This window comes from Sceloporus occidentalis, unplaced genomic scaffold (assembly GCF_023333645.1).
Source record: "Sceloporus occidentalis isolate IW3139 unplaced genomic scaffold, rSceOcc1.0.p SCAF_5, whole genome shotgun sequence".
NCBI classification, from domain to species: Eukaryota; Metazoa; Chordata; class Lepidosauria; order Squamata; family Phrynosomatidae; genus Sceloporus; species Sceloporus occidentalis.
Genome location: NW_028316985.1, coordinates 58,026,565 through 58,044,374, shown reverse-complemented (window position 1 = coordinate 58,044,374; position 17,810 = coordinate 58,026,565). Strand labels below are relative to the sequence as shown.

Below are 17,810 nucleotides of genomic sequence, written 5' to 3'. Positions count from 1 at the left end.
GGATAATTATGACTCAAACAAACCAGAGCACAAAACACAAATCACTAGCACAGTAGCCAAGAATGCTACATAAAATGTGGCAGCCAACTCTCTGTGAATAGAAAGAAATGCCAAGCCTTGGCTTCATCAATGCCAAGGGTAAAAGTAGTCACTCAAGAGCCAACATCATAGAATATATATCAAATGCAGTGAATTAATTGAGGCAAAACTATTATAATTGTTCATATACACATGAAAGAAGTATTTGAAGATGCGCTCAGCAAAATATGCTTTGGTGGACCACCCCAGTAGGTTTTCTTGGTGTCAGTGGTGGATTGGAGCCGTGTTTAAGACCTCCCACAATTTGGGAATAATCCATTACATACAATTAACAGCCTCAAACATGTTACTTACTGGGTAATGAGGAGCTAACAATGTTACTATGAAAATAAGTTACTAATTAAAACTATGTTTTATAGAAAATCAATGCCTAGTATTCTGCTTGTGGCTTACGTTTTCATAAATGGCCTTATGCATGCACAAAGTTGAATTGAGTAGTTTCTCAGCATCCATATTCACTTAGAGACTGCTCTGATGTTAAAATATACATGCATCCATTGTGCAATACCAGAGTGATTCATACAGAATGAGCACCAGTGTGCATTGGGGTGCTCCCTGATGTACATCCAGATACAGTCTAAAAAGTGCTGGAGCAGAACAGGAGTACATGGTGCACATCAGAAATGTCCAATGCACAGCGGAAGTGCCTGATGTGCATTGAAACACTTGCCAGTACCTGAATGCACATCCTTGCAATTCACCAACAAGGTTTCATTTCATTTCTGCAACATAGCTACAGTTTCGCCCCCTTCGCCTCTCGCCGGACTCCGCAGCCAGCGCCAAGCCTCTGCCGGGCGGCCTCCTCCCGGGGTGTCGGACCGCCCCGGGAGTGCCGCCCACGGACTGAAGGGCCTCCGCTGCGGGACTCTTTTTATTGTTGGCTGTTTGGCACCTTGCGGCAGCCGGGAGCGGGCCCTTTAAGACTCCTGGGGGGAAGACAGGGAGAGAGCTCGCCAGATGAGAGCGGCGAGCTCAAAAGCCGGACGCCCAGACCTCCCTGCCACGCCCCCTTCGCCTCTCTCCGGACTCCGCAGCCAGCGCCAAGCCTCTGCCGGGCGGTCTCCTCCCGGGGTGTCGGAGGTGCGCATCTGCGCACCGCCCCGGGAGTGCCGCCCACGGACTGAAGGGCCTCCGCTGCGGGACTCTTTTTATTGTTGGCTGTTTGGCACCTTGCTGCAGCCGGGAGCGGGCCCTTTAAGACTCCTGGGGGGAAGACAGGGAGAGAGCTCGCCAGGTGAGAGCGGCGAGCTCAAAAGCCGGACACCCGGACCTCCCTGCCACGCCCCCTTCGCCTCTCGCCGGACTCCGCAGCCAGCGCCAAGCCTCTGCCGGCAGCCTCCTCCCGGGGTGTCGGAGGTGCGCATCTGCGCACCGCCCCGGGAGTGCTGCCCACGGACTGAAGGGCCTCCGCTGCGGGACTCCGCATCTGCGCATCTGCGCAGTTTTTACTGGGCTTGGGAGGTTGTGGGTTAGCTGAGAGCAGAGGATGCCTATGGTGGCTAACCTCTGCTCTTTAACTTGCTGGTGTAGGGTGGGAGGGAGGTCATGGACGCGGGGGATGCATGGGCTGGGGAGGAAGGGGATAACATCACTTTGAGCGGAGCTCCTATTGAGGTTGTGTGGGGCAGGGGGAGGTATGGCGGTGGGAGGAGGGACTTGCGTTCCAGGGGAAGGCGAGATCGATGCCTCATATCTATCTCCCCTTCCTGTCCCTCTCCCAACCCAAGGGACCTGAGGGTCACTCCAACCGTGCCACAAACCCTGTCGCTGCTCCTGTGCAACGCCAGATCGATCAACAACAAGACCCACATCCTCCACGACCTGTTGGAGGACCGTAGTTGCGATCTGGCTTGCATTACCGAGACCTGGTTGGGGCCTGAAGGGGATGCTGTGTGGGCTCAGGCCCTGCCTGCCGGGTTCTCGGTGAAGGACCAGCCCAGGTTAGGTGGGCGGGGGTGTGTGTGGCCTTGATACATAGGAACACCGTGTCCCTCACCAGGAACCACATCCGACAGATGTCCTATATCGAGTGTATCTACCTGACCCTAAAGGCGAGGGACAGCCTAGGGATTCTGTTGGTGTATCGGCCACCCCGTGCGCTAACGGACTCCCTTAACGAGCTGACACAGCTGGTCGCTGAACTGATGCTGGAGACGCCCAGGCTTCTTGTCCTGGGCGACTTCAACATCTCCCTCACGGCCAGCTATGTTCCACCCGGTGCAGCTCGCGAATTCATGGATACCATGGCGGCCATGGGCCTGTCCCAGCTGATTTTGGGTCCTACGCATTCTGCGGGTAATACTCTCGATTTGGTCTTTTGTTCGGATGCGGAAAATCCGTGGGCGGAAATAACTAATATTTCCCCCCTGCCATGGACGGATCATTTCCTGGTTGAGGTGAAAATCAAGGTCTCTACCCAGATCCCTCCCGGGGGTGGTGGACCTATTAGGATGGTCCACCCTCGAAGGCTGATGGAACCCAAAAGGTTCCAGGAAGCTCTAGAGGGATACATGGTTGGAAGTGACGGCGACTCTGTTGATGCCCTGACCGGTATTTGGAATACCGGTCTTTCGAGGGCTATACATAGTATCGCTCCCAAGCGCCCTCTCAGACCCGCTTCCAAACGCAAGCCCTGGTATACGGAAGATCTCCGGGCAAGGAAGCGGGAGCTGCGACGGCTAGAGTACCGTTGGCGGAAACACCTTCGCTTAGACGACAAGACTCTCCTAGCCCAACGGTTAGAGGACTACGGAGAGGCGATACGAGCAGCAAAGAATTCGTTCCTTGGTGCTCGCATCGCGTCCGTGGAGTCGCGTCCAGCAGAGTTGTTCAGGGTAGTTAGGGAGCTAACTCAGCTCCCTCCTGCCCTGAACCAGATCCTGGAACCTTCTAAGGCCTGCTGTGACCTTTTTAATAACTTCTTCGTGGATAAAACTTCTCGGATAAGCGAAGGTCTTAACGCCGACATTCAGGCAGAACCTAGAGTAGAGGTATCCAGGGCCTTCGTGGACTTTATTAAACTGGATCAGTTTGAGATGGTAAGTACCGATGATGTGGACAAGATCCTCGGAAGTGTTCGGAAGACAACCTGTTCTCTCGATCCCTGTCCCTCGTGGCTAGCAGCCCAGGGGGGACCGGCTGTAACTTCATTGTTACGCCGGATTATTAATACATTCTTGAGGGAAGGGCAATTTCCATCTGTTCTTAAATTGGCCATAGTAAAACCTTTATTAAAAAAGCCCTCCCTCGACCCCCTGGTGTATAATAATTATCGGCCAGTTTCACTGCTGCCATTTTTGGGGAAGGTGATCGAGAGGGCGGTTGCAATCCAGCTTCAGGGGGTCTTGGATGAAACGGATTATCTGGACCCATTTCAAACTGGCTTTTGGGCGGGTTACGGGGTTGAGACGGCCATGGTCGCCTTGGTCGATGATCTCCGTCTGGGCATCGACAGGGGAAGCGTGTCCCTGTTGGTGCTCTTGGACATCTCAGCGGCTTTCGATACCATAGACCATGGTATCCTTCTGGGACGCCTGGCGGAGGTGGGAATCAGGGGCACTGCTCTCCAGTGGTTCCGGTCCTACCTCTCCGGGAGGTCCCAGATGGTGCAGCTGGGAGATGTGTGCTCCGACGAGAGGGCCCTTAAAACTGGGGTCCCTCAAGGAGCTATCCTGTCTCCCATGCTATTTAACATTTACATGAAACCGCTGGGAGAGATCATCCGGAGACATGGGGCGCGGGGTTATCAGTACGCTGATGACACCCAGATAATTTTCTCTATGTCTCCGACTGATGCAGTGACTGAGGATGGCGTCTCTCCTCTCGTGGCCTGTCTGGAGTCAGTAATGGGCTGGATGAGGGAAAACCGACTCAAGCTGAATCCAGAGAAAACGGAGGTACTCGTGATAGGTTCCCCTGGCCCAGGAATGGCGGTGGTTCCACCTGTCCTGAACGGGGTCACGCTCCCTGTGAAGGACTCCGTGCGCAGTCTGGGGGTGCTTCTTGACTCGTCCCTTCACCTGACTGCTCAGGTGAATGCGACGGTCAAGAGCACCTGTCATCAGCTTCGGCTTATTCGCCAGCTGCCCCCATATCTGGCCCAGAGGGACCTTGAAACTGTGGTACACGCCCTGGTAACCTCGAGACTGGATTTCTGCAATGGACTCTACATGGGGCAACCCTTATACCAAACCCGGAAGCTACAAATGGTGCAGAACATGGCAGCCAGGCTGGTCACTGGTACGTCCAGGGCCAGCCATATAACACCGGTACTAAAAGACCTCCATTGGCTGCCCATTCGCTTCCGGGCGCAATATAAGGTGTTGGTGATGACCTATAAAGCCCTAAATGGCTTGGGTCCAGGATACCTGAAGGACCGCCTCTCCCCATACATTCCGCCCCGCACCCTCAGAACATCTGGGCAGCAACTACTTAGGGTTCCCGGGGCGAGGCTAGTCTCCACTTCTCGGAGGACTTTCTCCATCGCCGCCCCGGCCCTTTGGAATACGCTGCCCATAGAGCTCCGCTCAGCTACCTCCCTGGCCCAATTCAGACGGGATTTGAAGACCCACCTGTTTGAGTCAGCATTCCCTGAATAACGTCCCATAGGCCCCCCGCCGCACTGGCAATGGGATTGGCTAACCTGGGGGGCCTTTTTGTTCTGTTTTGTTTTTATGCTTTATGTATTTTTGTATATTTTAATGTTTATTATTGTATTGTTGTATTTTAATTGTTGTAAATCGCCCTGATCCGATGGAAGGGCGGTATATAAATAAATTTTTTTTATTATTTATTATTTCATAAACTTACAAAACCTAGGCTGTGGTGTGAGATCTTGTTCTATGTTACTAATAATTTTGGTTCAACAAGTAATAGTTACTACCTACTTTGTTACAGGACAGGTCATTTTGTAGAAATGATTGATGCAATATTGAGTAAAGTACTGGCCAATGAGAAACTAATTTGTGTGTGTGTGTAGTCATTAGCCTTTGCAACTGTGCTTCCCAGCTCTGAAATTTTTATAATGCCTCTGTCATAGTATCGATCTAGGTGACTGTGGGTAATTCAAGGGTAGTGTTTCCCCTCTAATGTGACAGGGACCGGTATCATATTTGTTGAGTTATTCATTTAGAGTATTTATACCCCACTCTTCTCAGAGCATATTAGAAATTGTTAATTAGACAGTTCCCTACCTTAGGCTTACAGTCTAAAAAAAGACATGTCACAAATGGAGAAGAGAATGGCAGTGGGGAAGGAGATGAAGTCCAGCAGATACTACCAGTTCTTCTCTCCCTCAGAGGCCAGGGTTGTGCCCATTGATTAGAACTATTTCATTCTTTCCAGGAACTAGTTGCTGATGGTTTCTGCAGCAGCACTGGAGTACAGACCACCACTTTGAATAGCACTGATCTAAGTCAGAGTAAGGAACTATCTAGACTTTTAAGATGTTGTTGGATTGCAACTCACAACAGCTCAAGCCAGCATAGCCAGTAGTGAAGAATGCCAAGAGGTGGAGAATTCCCAACCCCTTTGATGTAAAGAGATGGCCACAATGTAAGTGGTTTTATTTTAAATAAGTGGAGGCTTGTGGGTTTTTGTTGTTGTTGTTAGTTTTCAGTACTGTCTGATTCTATTCCACATATTTATGCAAAGACATGCACATCCACCTATAACTATGGAATGTAAGGATGAATAATGAAAGTTTCAGAATAGGGGCAGATTTTTCATTTCAAGCTATTTTTATATACAATTTGATGAGATCCCATTACGGTATAGGATGACATCCTCTTCTTGGCATGCATGTAACATGGAGTTTTTATTTGTTTCCAATTTCAACACAAGTGTGCTTTCCTATATAAGGTGAAAGCAACAGCAGATCTAAAACAAATTATAAATTAATTCTGTATAAAATGCTTGTGATTTTGGTCTTAAAAGACCTCTGGACAAAATGGCAAAAAATACATATTAAGATCTCATTGCATTATCTGGGTTTATATGGCAATGTGCAATTTAAAAAGATTGTAGTCTCATTGATATACATGACCTGCTGATCATTTTGCAGAGTCCATCAGAAAATGAAATGGCATGACAGCTTGAATGTGATTATTTTGACAAAAGGCTACATCCAACTCATTCATCTAGAGTAGGCCCACTGAATGAATGAGACCTATGCAAATGTTAGCTTAAAAATTCCATTCATTCAATGAGTCCACTATAGTTAGAAGCAGAAATACACCAGGGATACCCAACCTTATTATTACTCATTACATTACATTAAGTTCAGTAGGACACTAAATCTAAATAAATTGTTCTGGATCCTATGCCTTGTATTCACCCAGCAGTAACACTATACTTAAGAGACCTTGGAAGTATTTCTACATCTAATTGCTAATTTATTTAATTTAATGTAAACTATCCATCCAGGCAAGCCTTCCATGAATACATGTAATGAGTAAATGAACACTTAAAATTAGCACCCTATATTATATAAGAGAGCTGTAGCAATATTATGGTTTGAACCCTATTGGTTAATCTTAACTAAACTACATCTATTGAATTATTATTATTATTATTATTATTATTATTATTATTATTATTAACCTTTATTTATAAAGCGCTGTAAATTTACACAGCGCTGTACATACACTCTTTTTAATTGGATAGTTCCCTGCCCTAAGGCTTACAATCTAAAAAGACACGACACAAAAGGAGAAGGGAGTCATCGTGGGGAAGGGGTTGAGGGCCAGCAGTTCCTCTCAACCTCCGAGGCCTGGATCAGGGGAGATGGACTGGAGGGAGGACATAGCAATTAGTTGTTGAAAGGTGAATCAATATGTGCTAAACACTTAACTAGAGGCTCATAGCCAGATGTTTATCTGTCTCCCCCTCACTTTCCTCCAGGCGTGGATGACTATATGGTAAATCCAAGGGGTGTCTTTGGCTGTCATAGAGGGGAAAAGCAAATGCCATCCTCTGCAGTGGCTCAGAACAGACAGACATGTGCATAAAGTTAACTTCCACATGCTAATATAATGAATAAGATACCAGCCAATGTGTAATTTCTGCTTGCCATTATGGCTGGGATATGACCAAAAAAGGAGATTGTGGGGGGCTGTTGCATTTTTTCACAAGTTTCACACATAAAGTTTTCTAATATTTCAGCTTTCACACTTTTCATAACAATTTTGGATTTGGTGATCTTTGGAAAACTTCATGATTTTTGATGGGGATTTCAGGAGTTAGAAAAATGAGGTGTAAGGACCACATGCACTTCACAGGTTGCATTTTCCCCCATCTTTGGTCTGCTCTGATTGGGATTAACAATATGATTCAGGATGATTTATGCTGGAAAGTGAGAAACACATTAGTAATGCAGGAAGGATGATTCCCTTTGCTATTGCTTTCATTTTTAAAACCCAGATGTGGGCAGTTTGATCTGGCAGTGCTACTTGAGCTGCTGGTACTGCTGTGCATGTGGTCACTTCATCAAGCCCACATGTCATTCACACTCTTGGAACAGAATGACTTACTACAGGAACTTGCTGGTTCATCATTGCACCAAAGTCAGGGAATGAAAGCTACTCTGATTATGCTTCCCTCACCATACAAGCGATGGGGAACTCACATGCATTACAGCCAACACCACCCATTTGCCTTGCAGCTAGATTGTGTAAGGGCTTATGTAGAGAAAGCCTCCTCACAGTGAAGTGGGTGCTGCTGCACACTTGGCACCATCAGGCCCATGCAGGAGTTAACAAAACATCAAGTACTCCTGCCTCACCTCCCCAGGTTCTCAACTTACTGGTTGAATTTAGAAGGCAAGGGAGAGCTAGAGCTCCATAAGAGCTGCAGTTGCCGAGTCTAACGTGTAGGCCTAACGCATTTGCTTCTATTCTGTTCTGTATCTTTTTATTGAGAGCTTTAAGATTTGCATCCAAATACTGTAGTACAACTAAGCTGTACAGGCAAAAGAGTCTTGTAATCAAATCCTGTGTTGGTACCTCATTAGATAGTGCAACTTTGGGAATAGATGGTTGGAACTTTGGGGACAGTGTAAATGTGTTTGATAGAATGTGTAAGTGTTTTTATTGTTAACAATATATATTGGGACTTACTGTGGTTGCATTTGGAAAACTCAATTATCACTGGCAACACAGAAGCCAGAGAACTCAGCTGTGTGGTGCCTAAATGCAGCTCAGTCCCTACTCAACCCTGGCACCATCCAGCTGTCTTTGTGCAGCTGGGGAAAAAAGCAGTAGTCTTTATTTTTTTACCCCCAGAGTACATATGCTGGTGGAAATTTATGTGTTCAATAGGCTCTGTGGGCTGTCACTACATCTCAATACAAAACAACAAAAGAAGCGTCTTATTACACATGTAATGATCAGTATAAAAATGTTTATTACAAAGAGCTGTTTTGTGTACAATATATTATATTGCTATAAGCCAATGCAAAGACTGAGTTCATACTTCGTACCTCTACTTTGTTTCCAATATATTATATTGTTTCAAAACCACAACCACATTGTATTTAATACAGAGCATTGCGCAAACATGGAGATTGATTTTAAATTAGAAAACTTTTGTTTTATTAAACAAAACAGGTAAAACTCCATCATGCCAAAGTTAAAATTAAATGTTCTACTTGTTTAAACTATCTAGGCACAACCAAAAGGGTGGGCGTGAGGAATGGTGTGTTCCAGACCAGCATTTTTAAACTCTCCATTTTTTGATTTGCCAATTTATTCTGAGGAATTTCTGAAGAGGAAAGACATTTTAATTCAATGAAGAACTGAAATATAGTACAAAAAAGAAACTGTTCAATAGCACTGGAAACAAGAAGCCTATATAACTGAAGAAGCCTATATAACTGTGCTAGAGAAGTAAAACTTAAAAGGAATAGTAAATATCAGCTCAGTGGTTTATAATGAAGCTAGTAAAATTCAGGCCAGTAATCTTAAAATGTAATGAACAGCATTTGAACATTCAACACATGAAAGGTTAATGAAGGCTATGAACTTTGTGTAACATAAAACGTTTCAGATGTGGCAGTTCACCAGATATAATTGGATTCAGCGGGCTCTTGCCTCTCCTCAGCCTTCTTAGGTGAAGGTGTGTGCTGCCTGTGCTTGGTGCCTGCTGGCCTCAAGGCATTGACAAGGTTGGCTCCATACCCTGGAAAAAAAAATCCAGTTCAAGAATAAAAACAACAACAACAGAAGCAGGCCTTATGTCTTCACTGTTAATATTTCACACTAAATGGCATTCTGACTCTGAAGGTAGCAGACTCCATTGTTGTGGTAGTCATAGTTCTGTTTTGCCCAGAGTTTACAAATACCTAGCTATATGCAATTGCTCCCTTTCCTCCATAACAAACAATACAGTCCTAACTTTGTGGCCACAATCCTGTACAGTTCAGTATTGTGTAGTAGTTCTTCAGGCTGAACAATTCTACAGCAGGCTATTTACCAAGCCCAGACCTACCAGAGAGTTGCTGAAGCCCTTCTTCCATGGCCATTCCATTCCTAGAGGACAGTGAGAGAAGGATTGGAAAAGCATCTGAATATGTCCCTGTAGCCAGACATAAAATGATTATTTCCTCTGCTGAGGTTCACTGTAGTCCTCTGGAGGTCTCAGTAGATGGAGACATAGCCAGATACTTTACAGGCCTCCCCTGATTTCCACCAGGCATGGAATAGCTGTGTGTGCATGTGTGTGTGTGTGAGACAACTCAATGATTCTATGGTGGTCCGGAAGCAGGGCATAATGGGGTGGGTTTTAGTGGCTGACACAAAGGCAAAAAAGGAAATGCTTACCTGTGTATTGACCAAAAAGACATACACAGGGATAAGGTTGACTTATACCTGCATATGCCACTAACAGGATGTCAACTAATATGTGATAACACCACCCCTTTAAGGTACAGTGGGCCCTTGTGATCCTCTGGGGTTTGGTTCCAGGACCCCCTATAGATACCAAAATCAGTATATGAAATGGAGTCCCTTATTTAAAATAGAAAAATCAGGGTTTACTTTTAGAAGTGTGTCTGTGTTTAATATTTCCAAGCCATGGGTAGTTGAAGCTATGGATAAAGAATCTGTGGATATGGAGGGCTGAGTGTATAACTATAACTATCTGAGCTATTATATAGTTACAGGAGTGTGGATTCCTAAATAGTGGAGGAGGAATGTTAACATGGTCTTGTGGTCTCTTCCAACTATATGATTCTAAGTGTTGGCTCATATTTGTGCCTTGCATTCTGCTGCACTCAGGCAATGACAAAGACGATACCAGGAAAGTGAGTTTTGCACCAGAGCCCAGCATGCCATAGTTTCCAGATTTTTAAAAAAAGTAACTAAAATCAAACAGGAAAGTAAAGTGTTACTTTTAAAACAAACATTGCACTGCTAACAGCAACTAGCTATTTCTGGCAAAGCCTTGAAACCATAAATGTAACTAAGTTTTGTAAAAACAACTTTCCAAGTTCATACTTTGCTGCATGCAACCCCCTTCCCTGCAACAAAACAAAACAAAAATATCAAATATGCAGTGGAAACAGCCCATTCTTATTTTATTAGTTGTGACTGTAGTGTATTATTTCAACTCTACATCACTTTCAGGAACATAGTGGGCAATAAAGCAATGTATTTATTTGTAAATACTACAAAATATCAACAGTAACAATGATGAAGATGACAATGATGACAATGATATCATATTGGCTTGGGCTCAGGTTATTTGAAGGACTGTATCTGCGTGAATGAGCCCATTAAGATTCTTTTAATTTGTAAGCCACTTTGTGTCCCAAATTTGGGGTGAAAGAGGGATATAAATATAACAATAAATATAATTTTATAATTTTATAATAAATAAATATATAGTTAAATTTATAAATCATCATCATCATCATCATTTAGGAGTCTTTAAATAAGTCCTTCAGATAGGGAATAGATTACAACCTGTGACACTGTATTAGCACTACAAGTTGAACTGGGAACCTCATTTGCATAGCTGCAATGGTTGCTTTTGCAGCTGCCCCCACATCTGCCAGTTTTGGAAAAGCACCACTGCTCAAGATCATTGCCTAGAAAGCAAGTAACTGGAGTGGGAGACTTGGGCAGCAGCCTCATGTACAATGGATCCTGCTTAGCCATGTTGTGCCTATGCACCTAAAGCATGGTAGTAACTTTGGTTATTAGGATTTTAGCGAACAAGTGGAAGGGGATGTTACTATACCTATGTTACCATTATCACTTACTTTTATTGCAGTGTCTTCCATGCCAGCCTTCTTGACACTGGCATGTGTTGGGTTCAATACAAGTCCCATATAATCCACAAGATGGTTCACAGACCGCTGTAATAGAATATCGACCGTTCATATAACAAACTACTGTCTTTCTATTGAAGGGTCTTTCACATGTATACATAGAAACCATGTCACTATCTAGATGACATAATTTTAGTGTGCATGAAACAAAACAATGAATCTTTACAGAATTTTTCAGAAAAAAAGATCAAGAAAATTCAGTACTCACGTTTTGAACAGAGATCTCCTTGGTAGCCTTTAGAGCACTTGCATTTGTTTTTACCAGTACATTTACCTCCATTTCTACATGGCAGATGGCACTTGCCTAGAAAAGAAGATAACAATACCTTTAATGCCTTCAGTATGCGCTGGCTGAGGACAACTAAAGACATGACTTGACCAGTATGGTCAATAAACCCTGACTCACGACATAGAATAAGTCAGACTACATTGACTGCATGTTGACTTGAAGATGGTTTATTTGAAATGAAATCCAATATAAGCAGCCTATGCATAGAATAGTATATATAGTGGACTGCTGTTCAGTAGAACAAAATGTGCAAATGTTTACACTGAGAAACATAAAAATCTTTGGGCACGGCTCAAGTAGGTGTTTGGATCCCAGACAAGGGTTCTGTGGTGCTAACTGCACATACTGTAGACAATGCAAATATGTGCAACTGAACTCTGAAGAAAAACTCATTTGGAATGGAATTTAACCCTTCTCAACACATAAGTTCTTTGCTTCAGTTCATCTCCCAGTAGTATTCACTGGCTCTTTTATGTTTTTGCTTATAAGAAGGATGGGGACTTTTTTTGTTTTGTTTTTGGCCTACAATTCCCATCAGGCCTAATCAACATAGCCATGGTGGAAGATAATGGAAGTTATAGTTCAAAATCATCTGTAGAGTCACAGTTGCCCACCCCTTGCTTATAACATGCAATAAGCTTATACATGTAGGTGTAGCTATGTACCTGGGACTTGAACTTAGTGAGATTTATTTTTGAGGAAATACATACAGCATTGCACTGTTAGAACATCACTCTCTTGCCTTTGTATTTCTATGGAAGGGCCTGACTAAATTATTTTTGGCCAGTTGACATCAAACAGTGCACTGTCATTTGTCTTGATCTGAATCGTTATTATCTAGTTCACATGGGCAAATCACAGATGCTCACCTATATTGCAGAGATGAGGAAAGTGTGAACCTCTAAATATTGTGGGACTACAAATCCCACTGACCCTCTCCATCAGTTATGACAGCTGGGACTGATGGGAGCTGCAGTCCGACAAAATTTGAGGGACCACAGACATGCCACATTCTGTTCTACAGGATTCTCCACAGTGATCCTTTAATACATAATGACATCTCCTTACTCTCTTGACCTATGACTTCTGCATCGTTAGTGAATATACAAAGAGTAAAATTTGCCCCTGTGCAGGTCTTCCGATGCCCAAGGCTCATTATGACCAGGTGTCCATCTTTTGAGGAAGGTATTTTAGGAATCGCAAATAAAACTATTTTTGGCTTAATGTAGAAAACATAAAATTGGGACTCACTAATTTCACACTGATCCCCTTCAAGTCCTGCAGGACAAATGCATTTTCCTGGATAAAAACATGTTCCTCCATTGAAGCAGGTGGTTGTGCAGTTTGCTAGGGGAGTTTACAAACCAAACATTAAAATGGATAGATGTAACATATCAAAATAACACATAACTTTGATAAAGCAACAACATTTGGGGTCATTTCAAAAGTCAATTAAGCCAAAGGTCTCTGAAAAGTAAATATCCTGACTTAACATTCCCCGCTGTCTCAAATATGCATTGAAATGTCCAGATTTCCTTTGCCTGTAAAAAAGGAGCGTAATTTCTATGGAAATGAACATAGAAGCCATTGAGGGTATGTGCTCAACAGAATTGCAGCAATGACAGTAGATATCAAGTTTCAGGGTTGACTTATTTAATAGTGAGTGTGTGTTCACCCACTGCTACTCTAATTGGAAATTCACTTAATGCAAATGGAAAATGTCCCAGAATCCTTGGGTTATCTTCCAGTTCAATTTTTGCTGACAGTCAGCTAGTCTACACTGTTCTCAACTTGTTGCTTCTTCTTCAAAATGTAAGTGCATCTGATAAAAATGATGACAGAGAATGAAGAAGTGCAATCCTATTTAAATTCTGGGCCAATGTATAATGGTAGAATTACATTTCTTTCTATGTACCCATTCAGTTTCCATAAAACCCAAGAAATTGGGCTATGAAAACAATAAAAAATGTTTACAGAAAAATGGAGTCAAATTATTCTTCCTTCTGCACTTTCTTCCACTCATAACATTGTTCTAGGCACTATTTTTTGTTACCAGCTAGAAACAAGAGTAACGAAGGGATAAAAGTGCTGAGGGGAAATAACACATAGAAGAGGAAGATTCAGAGTCCTTTTCCTACATGCCCTTCTTCCAGTGAAACATAACCTGTGTACAAAATGGCGTCTGATTGACGTCTTATCATACTTTACAGCGCTCTATAAATAAACGTTAAAATTAATACCTAAGAATGAATTACCACTGCAGTTGTATCAGTTTGATTCCACTTTAATTTGTCTTGACACCAATCTTATCAAATCCTGGGACTTGACGTTTGGTGAGGAATTTGGGGTTCTCCATTAGAGAGCTCTAGCACACTCCCCTGAACTGTACTTCTGACAATACTAAATACACCACCAAACTACAAATTCCAGGATTTCTTAGGGTGGGATCATGACAGTTAAAGTTGTATCAAACTGCTGGTGGATATTGGCACTGGGCAGCAATCCTTTTCAGCATACCTTTATCACAGTTGATGCCATAGAAACCAGGGGGACAGATACACAATCCAGGCATAACACAGAGCCCACCATTCATGCAGTGTGGTGTACAAAGAGCTGAAAAAAGAAATCAAGGGTGAAAACAACATCACACTGAGACATTGGCATGAATTCAGACATTGATACACTAGGGCCTGCACAGTTATTGCATAAGGTACCTTTTTATCTTGCAACTGATATAACTTCACTATTTCTTCTACAAACAGAGGCTATGTCTCTAAATTTATCTAGTGGGATGACTAAATGCTTGACCCTCAATCTTTGTTTCCAAATCAAGTCTCTCCATATTGAATATCACCCTATAGCAGAAATAAACAATACATTTGTTCACTGTTCGGTCTTTAGAACTAGATGCATGACAAGACCCACACTTTCAGTGAATGAGTAAGAGGAGAGTGGGATTGCATCAGAGAATGGAAATGTTACTTTTCTTGGCTACAGTTCCCAATTTTCCCCAGCCAATATGGCTGCTGGGCCACAGATACATGGACTGTATTCAAAGTCTACAAAATGGCAAAGATATAAAGAATTATATTCTTTCCAGGATGCAGAAGTTGCTCATGTTGTCTTCCAGAACTCTTGTTCACAAAAGCATAAAACATGCACGTCATTTGCATCCATGGATAGAACAAAGATAAATCGGGTCTATTTTGGCCCTAATCTGCATATGCCCTGGTGAGGAATGGCTGAAGTACAACTTCAGTGTAGCCTTCCCTCACTTGATCCTCTCCATATGCATCCAACTATAAGATCTATCATAACTAGCCACTATTTCTGGCAGGAAATCAACATATCTAGAAGGTGCCATGTTGTGTAAGGCTATTCAAATGTATCACCAATTAGCAACATTTGAAAAAAAAAAAAGATTTCTTAATCCCAATTTCCTCTGTATCCCCACTCAGCAAAATAGGGACAGAGATCAGAAAATAAGGATCACTCCTGGTAAATAAGGCCCACTGGAGAGCATGCAATGATACCATTAGTTCTCATTGATACGGGCTGTTCCTCTGCACAGATGGTGTCTTTATTTTATGATCAAAATGGAATATTCCCCTTAATAACAACAGCCGAGTGAAATAATTGTGGTGCTTCGTTTTACAGCTAGTGTTGATTAGCAATACTATTCTACTTAATGTTTTGCCAGATGGACTCTCATGCAGTTGTTGGTCAATTCTATTCCATTCCTTTAAACCCTTCAGCAGAGACTTCTTTATCTTTTTGTATAAACAATCTATGTTTTCTTAGAAGCCACAGCTCATAAAATATTTTTCTTATGTGTTTAGATTTAATTTTTGGAAGCCTCCTAGCCACATCTGAAAACCTCTACAAAACAATACTTTGAAATACAGTCATTGCCAGGCTGCTCTTGTGTATAAATAAAGTACATACAATTATTGTAGAAGCCTTTTTTGATTACCTTTTTCACAGTGAGGACCATAAAATCCATCTGGACATTCACAGACATGCCTTTCATTACAAAAGCCTCCATTTCTGCATCCTCCAGGACATTCAGCTTCAAAGAAGATAATAATACAGATTAAATGAATTGCATGTGTTGTGAATAATTTGGTCCTTCTTGGAGTAAAAGCATCAGATTTTGTAGATGATATAACAGGAAAGGAGAGCAAATCCTATTGCCCAAATGACTTACATTTTGGGAGCACATAACACTAACTGAAATGTTCAATAAAATATATATGGAATGCCTACAATCACATATATGGATGTTAACTAAAAGGAAAGTGAAGGAGATGGAAAACAATAAACCTGACTCTTATTGGTAGTCCCAGTTGTTCAATGGTGAGTCTACACTTCCACAGATCCCACTTTAGTTTGGACTATCAATGGGAATCGGGCCAAAGCACCCTGTGGCACTTAAAGAATTAACACATTTAACACAAGTACTAATCAGAGCTGACCCTGCTTAGCTTTCAAAATCAGATGGGATCTGGTGTCTTCTACAACTCTCTCTCTCTACACACACACACACACACACACCAGCTTGCTATAAAACCCTCATTTCATAGTTTTATTTTACTCTGTTACAATTAACTCAGTACAGAGATTTAGGCTTAAACGTAAATAGAGATGCAGCCAGGATGACTGTGCTTGTCTTGATACTGATTAAGAAGCCGGGGGGGGGGGGGGGGATTAAACCTCTGCCAAACCTGTAAGCATCATTCTGTAGCTTCTTAATAAAATATTCCATTAAAGTATATAATTCCCACTAGGGTTGCCATAAGTCAGGACCTCCAAACCAAGACAAATGTAGGACAAATGTAGGACAACATTTTCAAATGTAGGACACAGTTTTAATAAATGGAGGACACACAAAAATGGTGATTTTTTAAAAAAATGTTCATATAAATGCATGTTTTTAGGCATGATCAAAATGGAGGACATTTTGAAATTTGACAGAAGAGGACATGTCCTGGAAAAGGAGGAGGACGTCTGGTCACCTTGTCTCTGGTCCAAAATACACTGCAGAAATAAAACATAGCTAGACTGAAATGCCCAGAGTTCCTCACCAAAGCTGCATCCACACTGAGGAAATAATCCAATTTGAGAGTGACTTAACTGTCCTGGGTTAGTGCTGGAGAATGCTGGGAATTGTAGTACACTGTGGCCCCAGAGCTATCTCTGACAGGGAGTCACATAACCCTCCAAATGTAGTTGAATTGCAGTGCCCAGAATGCCTCACCAGGTGCATTCACACTGAGGAAATGGTCCAGTTTGAGACTGCTCAGTGCTGGGGAATCCTGGGAATTGTAGTCTATTGTGGCCTCAGAGCCTCTGACAGAGAAGTCTCAATGTCTCCCAAACACTAGCATTCCCAGGATTCCCTACCATTGAGTTAAAGCGGTCTCAAAGTGGGTTATTACTCCTGCAGTGTGTGAGAGAGATAGAAAGGCTTGGGACTGGATTCATTCATTAACTCACAAAAGGAGGATATCTGTGTCCAAAACACACTGCTTTGACTGCCAAGGCTCAGTGCTATGGAATCCTGGGAATTGTAGTTTATTGTGGCACCAGAGCTCTCTAACAGAGAAGGCTAAATGCCTCACAGACACCAGAATTCCAGAGCATTGAGCCCTGGCAGTCAAAGTTAGAAAAAATACACAGGGACAAAATAAATATTGAAAATGGCCAGGCACCTCTTCCTCCTTCTCCTCCTCATCCTCGCCTCGGTGCCAAAGGAAATGGCCCTCTCCCCTCTGCTGCCTTGCTGGGACCAAACAGAGTAGGAGCTCCTCTTCCTGAGTCTGGCAACAATTGTTGCCAACAAGCCTCAAAGATAATTCCCCAAACGTTTGGCCAAAACTCACCAAATATTCAGTCAAAATCCCTGGAAAGTCCCTGTAATGTTAATATGGCAATAAAACATAGCCCTCATTGAATAAAAATAATTGGAACTTATTTCAACTCTCAAAATTACCATTAAAACCAACCACCAAAATCACACCAAAGGCTCTGAAAAGTACCCATTTTGGTGTGAAAGTCACCAGATTGGCAAAACCAGGACAAACCTGAGTCAAGGAG

The 17,810-nt window shown here is 42.9% G+C and overlaps 1 protein-coding gene across 1 annotated transcript in view; it reads right to left on the bottom strand.

Moving 5' to 3' along the window:
- Positions 1 to 8,495: 8,495 nt before the first annotated feature.
- Positions 8,496 to 17,810, bottom strand: part of LOC149312210 (wnt inhibitory factor 1-like) — a 51,679-nt gene continuing 42,364 nt past the window's right edge. Inside the window, exons 5-10 of the mRNA XM_089526819.1 lie at positions 15,688 to 15,783; positions 14,232 to 14,327; positions 12,966 to 13,061; positions 11,634 to 11,729; positions 11,357 to 11,452; positions 8,496 to 9,273 (exon numbers count right to left, since the gene is read on the bottom strand). Of these exons, the coding sequence (XP_089382945.1) occupies positions 9,152 to 9,273; positions 11,357 to 11,452; positions 11,634 to 11,729; positions 12,966 to 13,061; positions 14,232 to 14,327; positions 15,688 to 15,783 (602 nt within the window). The 3' untranslated portion in view covers positions 8,496 to 9,151. The remainder of the gene's footprint in view (positions 9,274 to 11,356; positions 11,453 to 11,633; positions 11,730 to 12,965; positions 13,062 to 14,231; positions 14,328 to 15,687; positions 15,784 to 17,810) is intronic.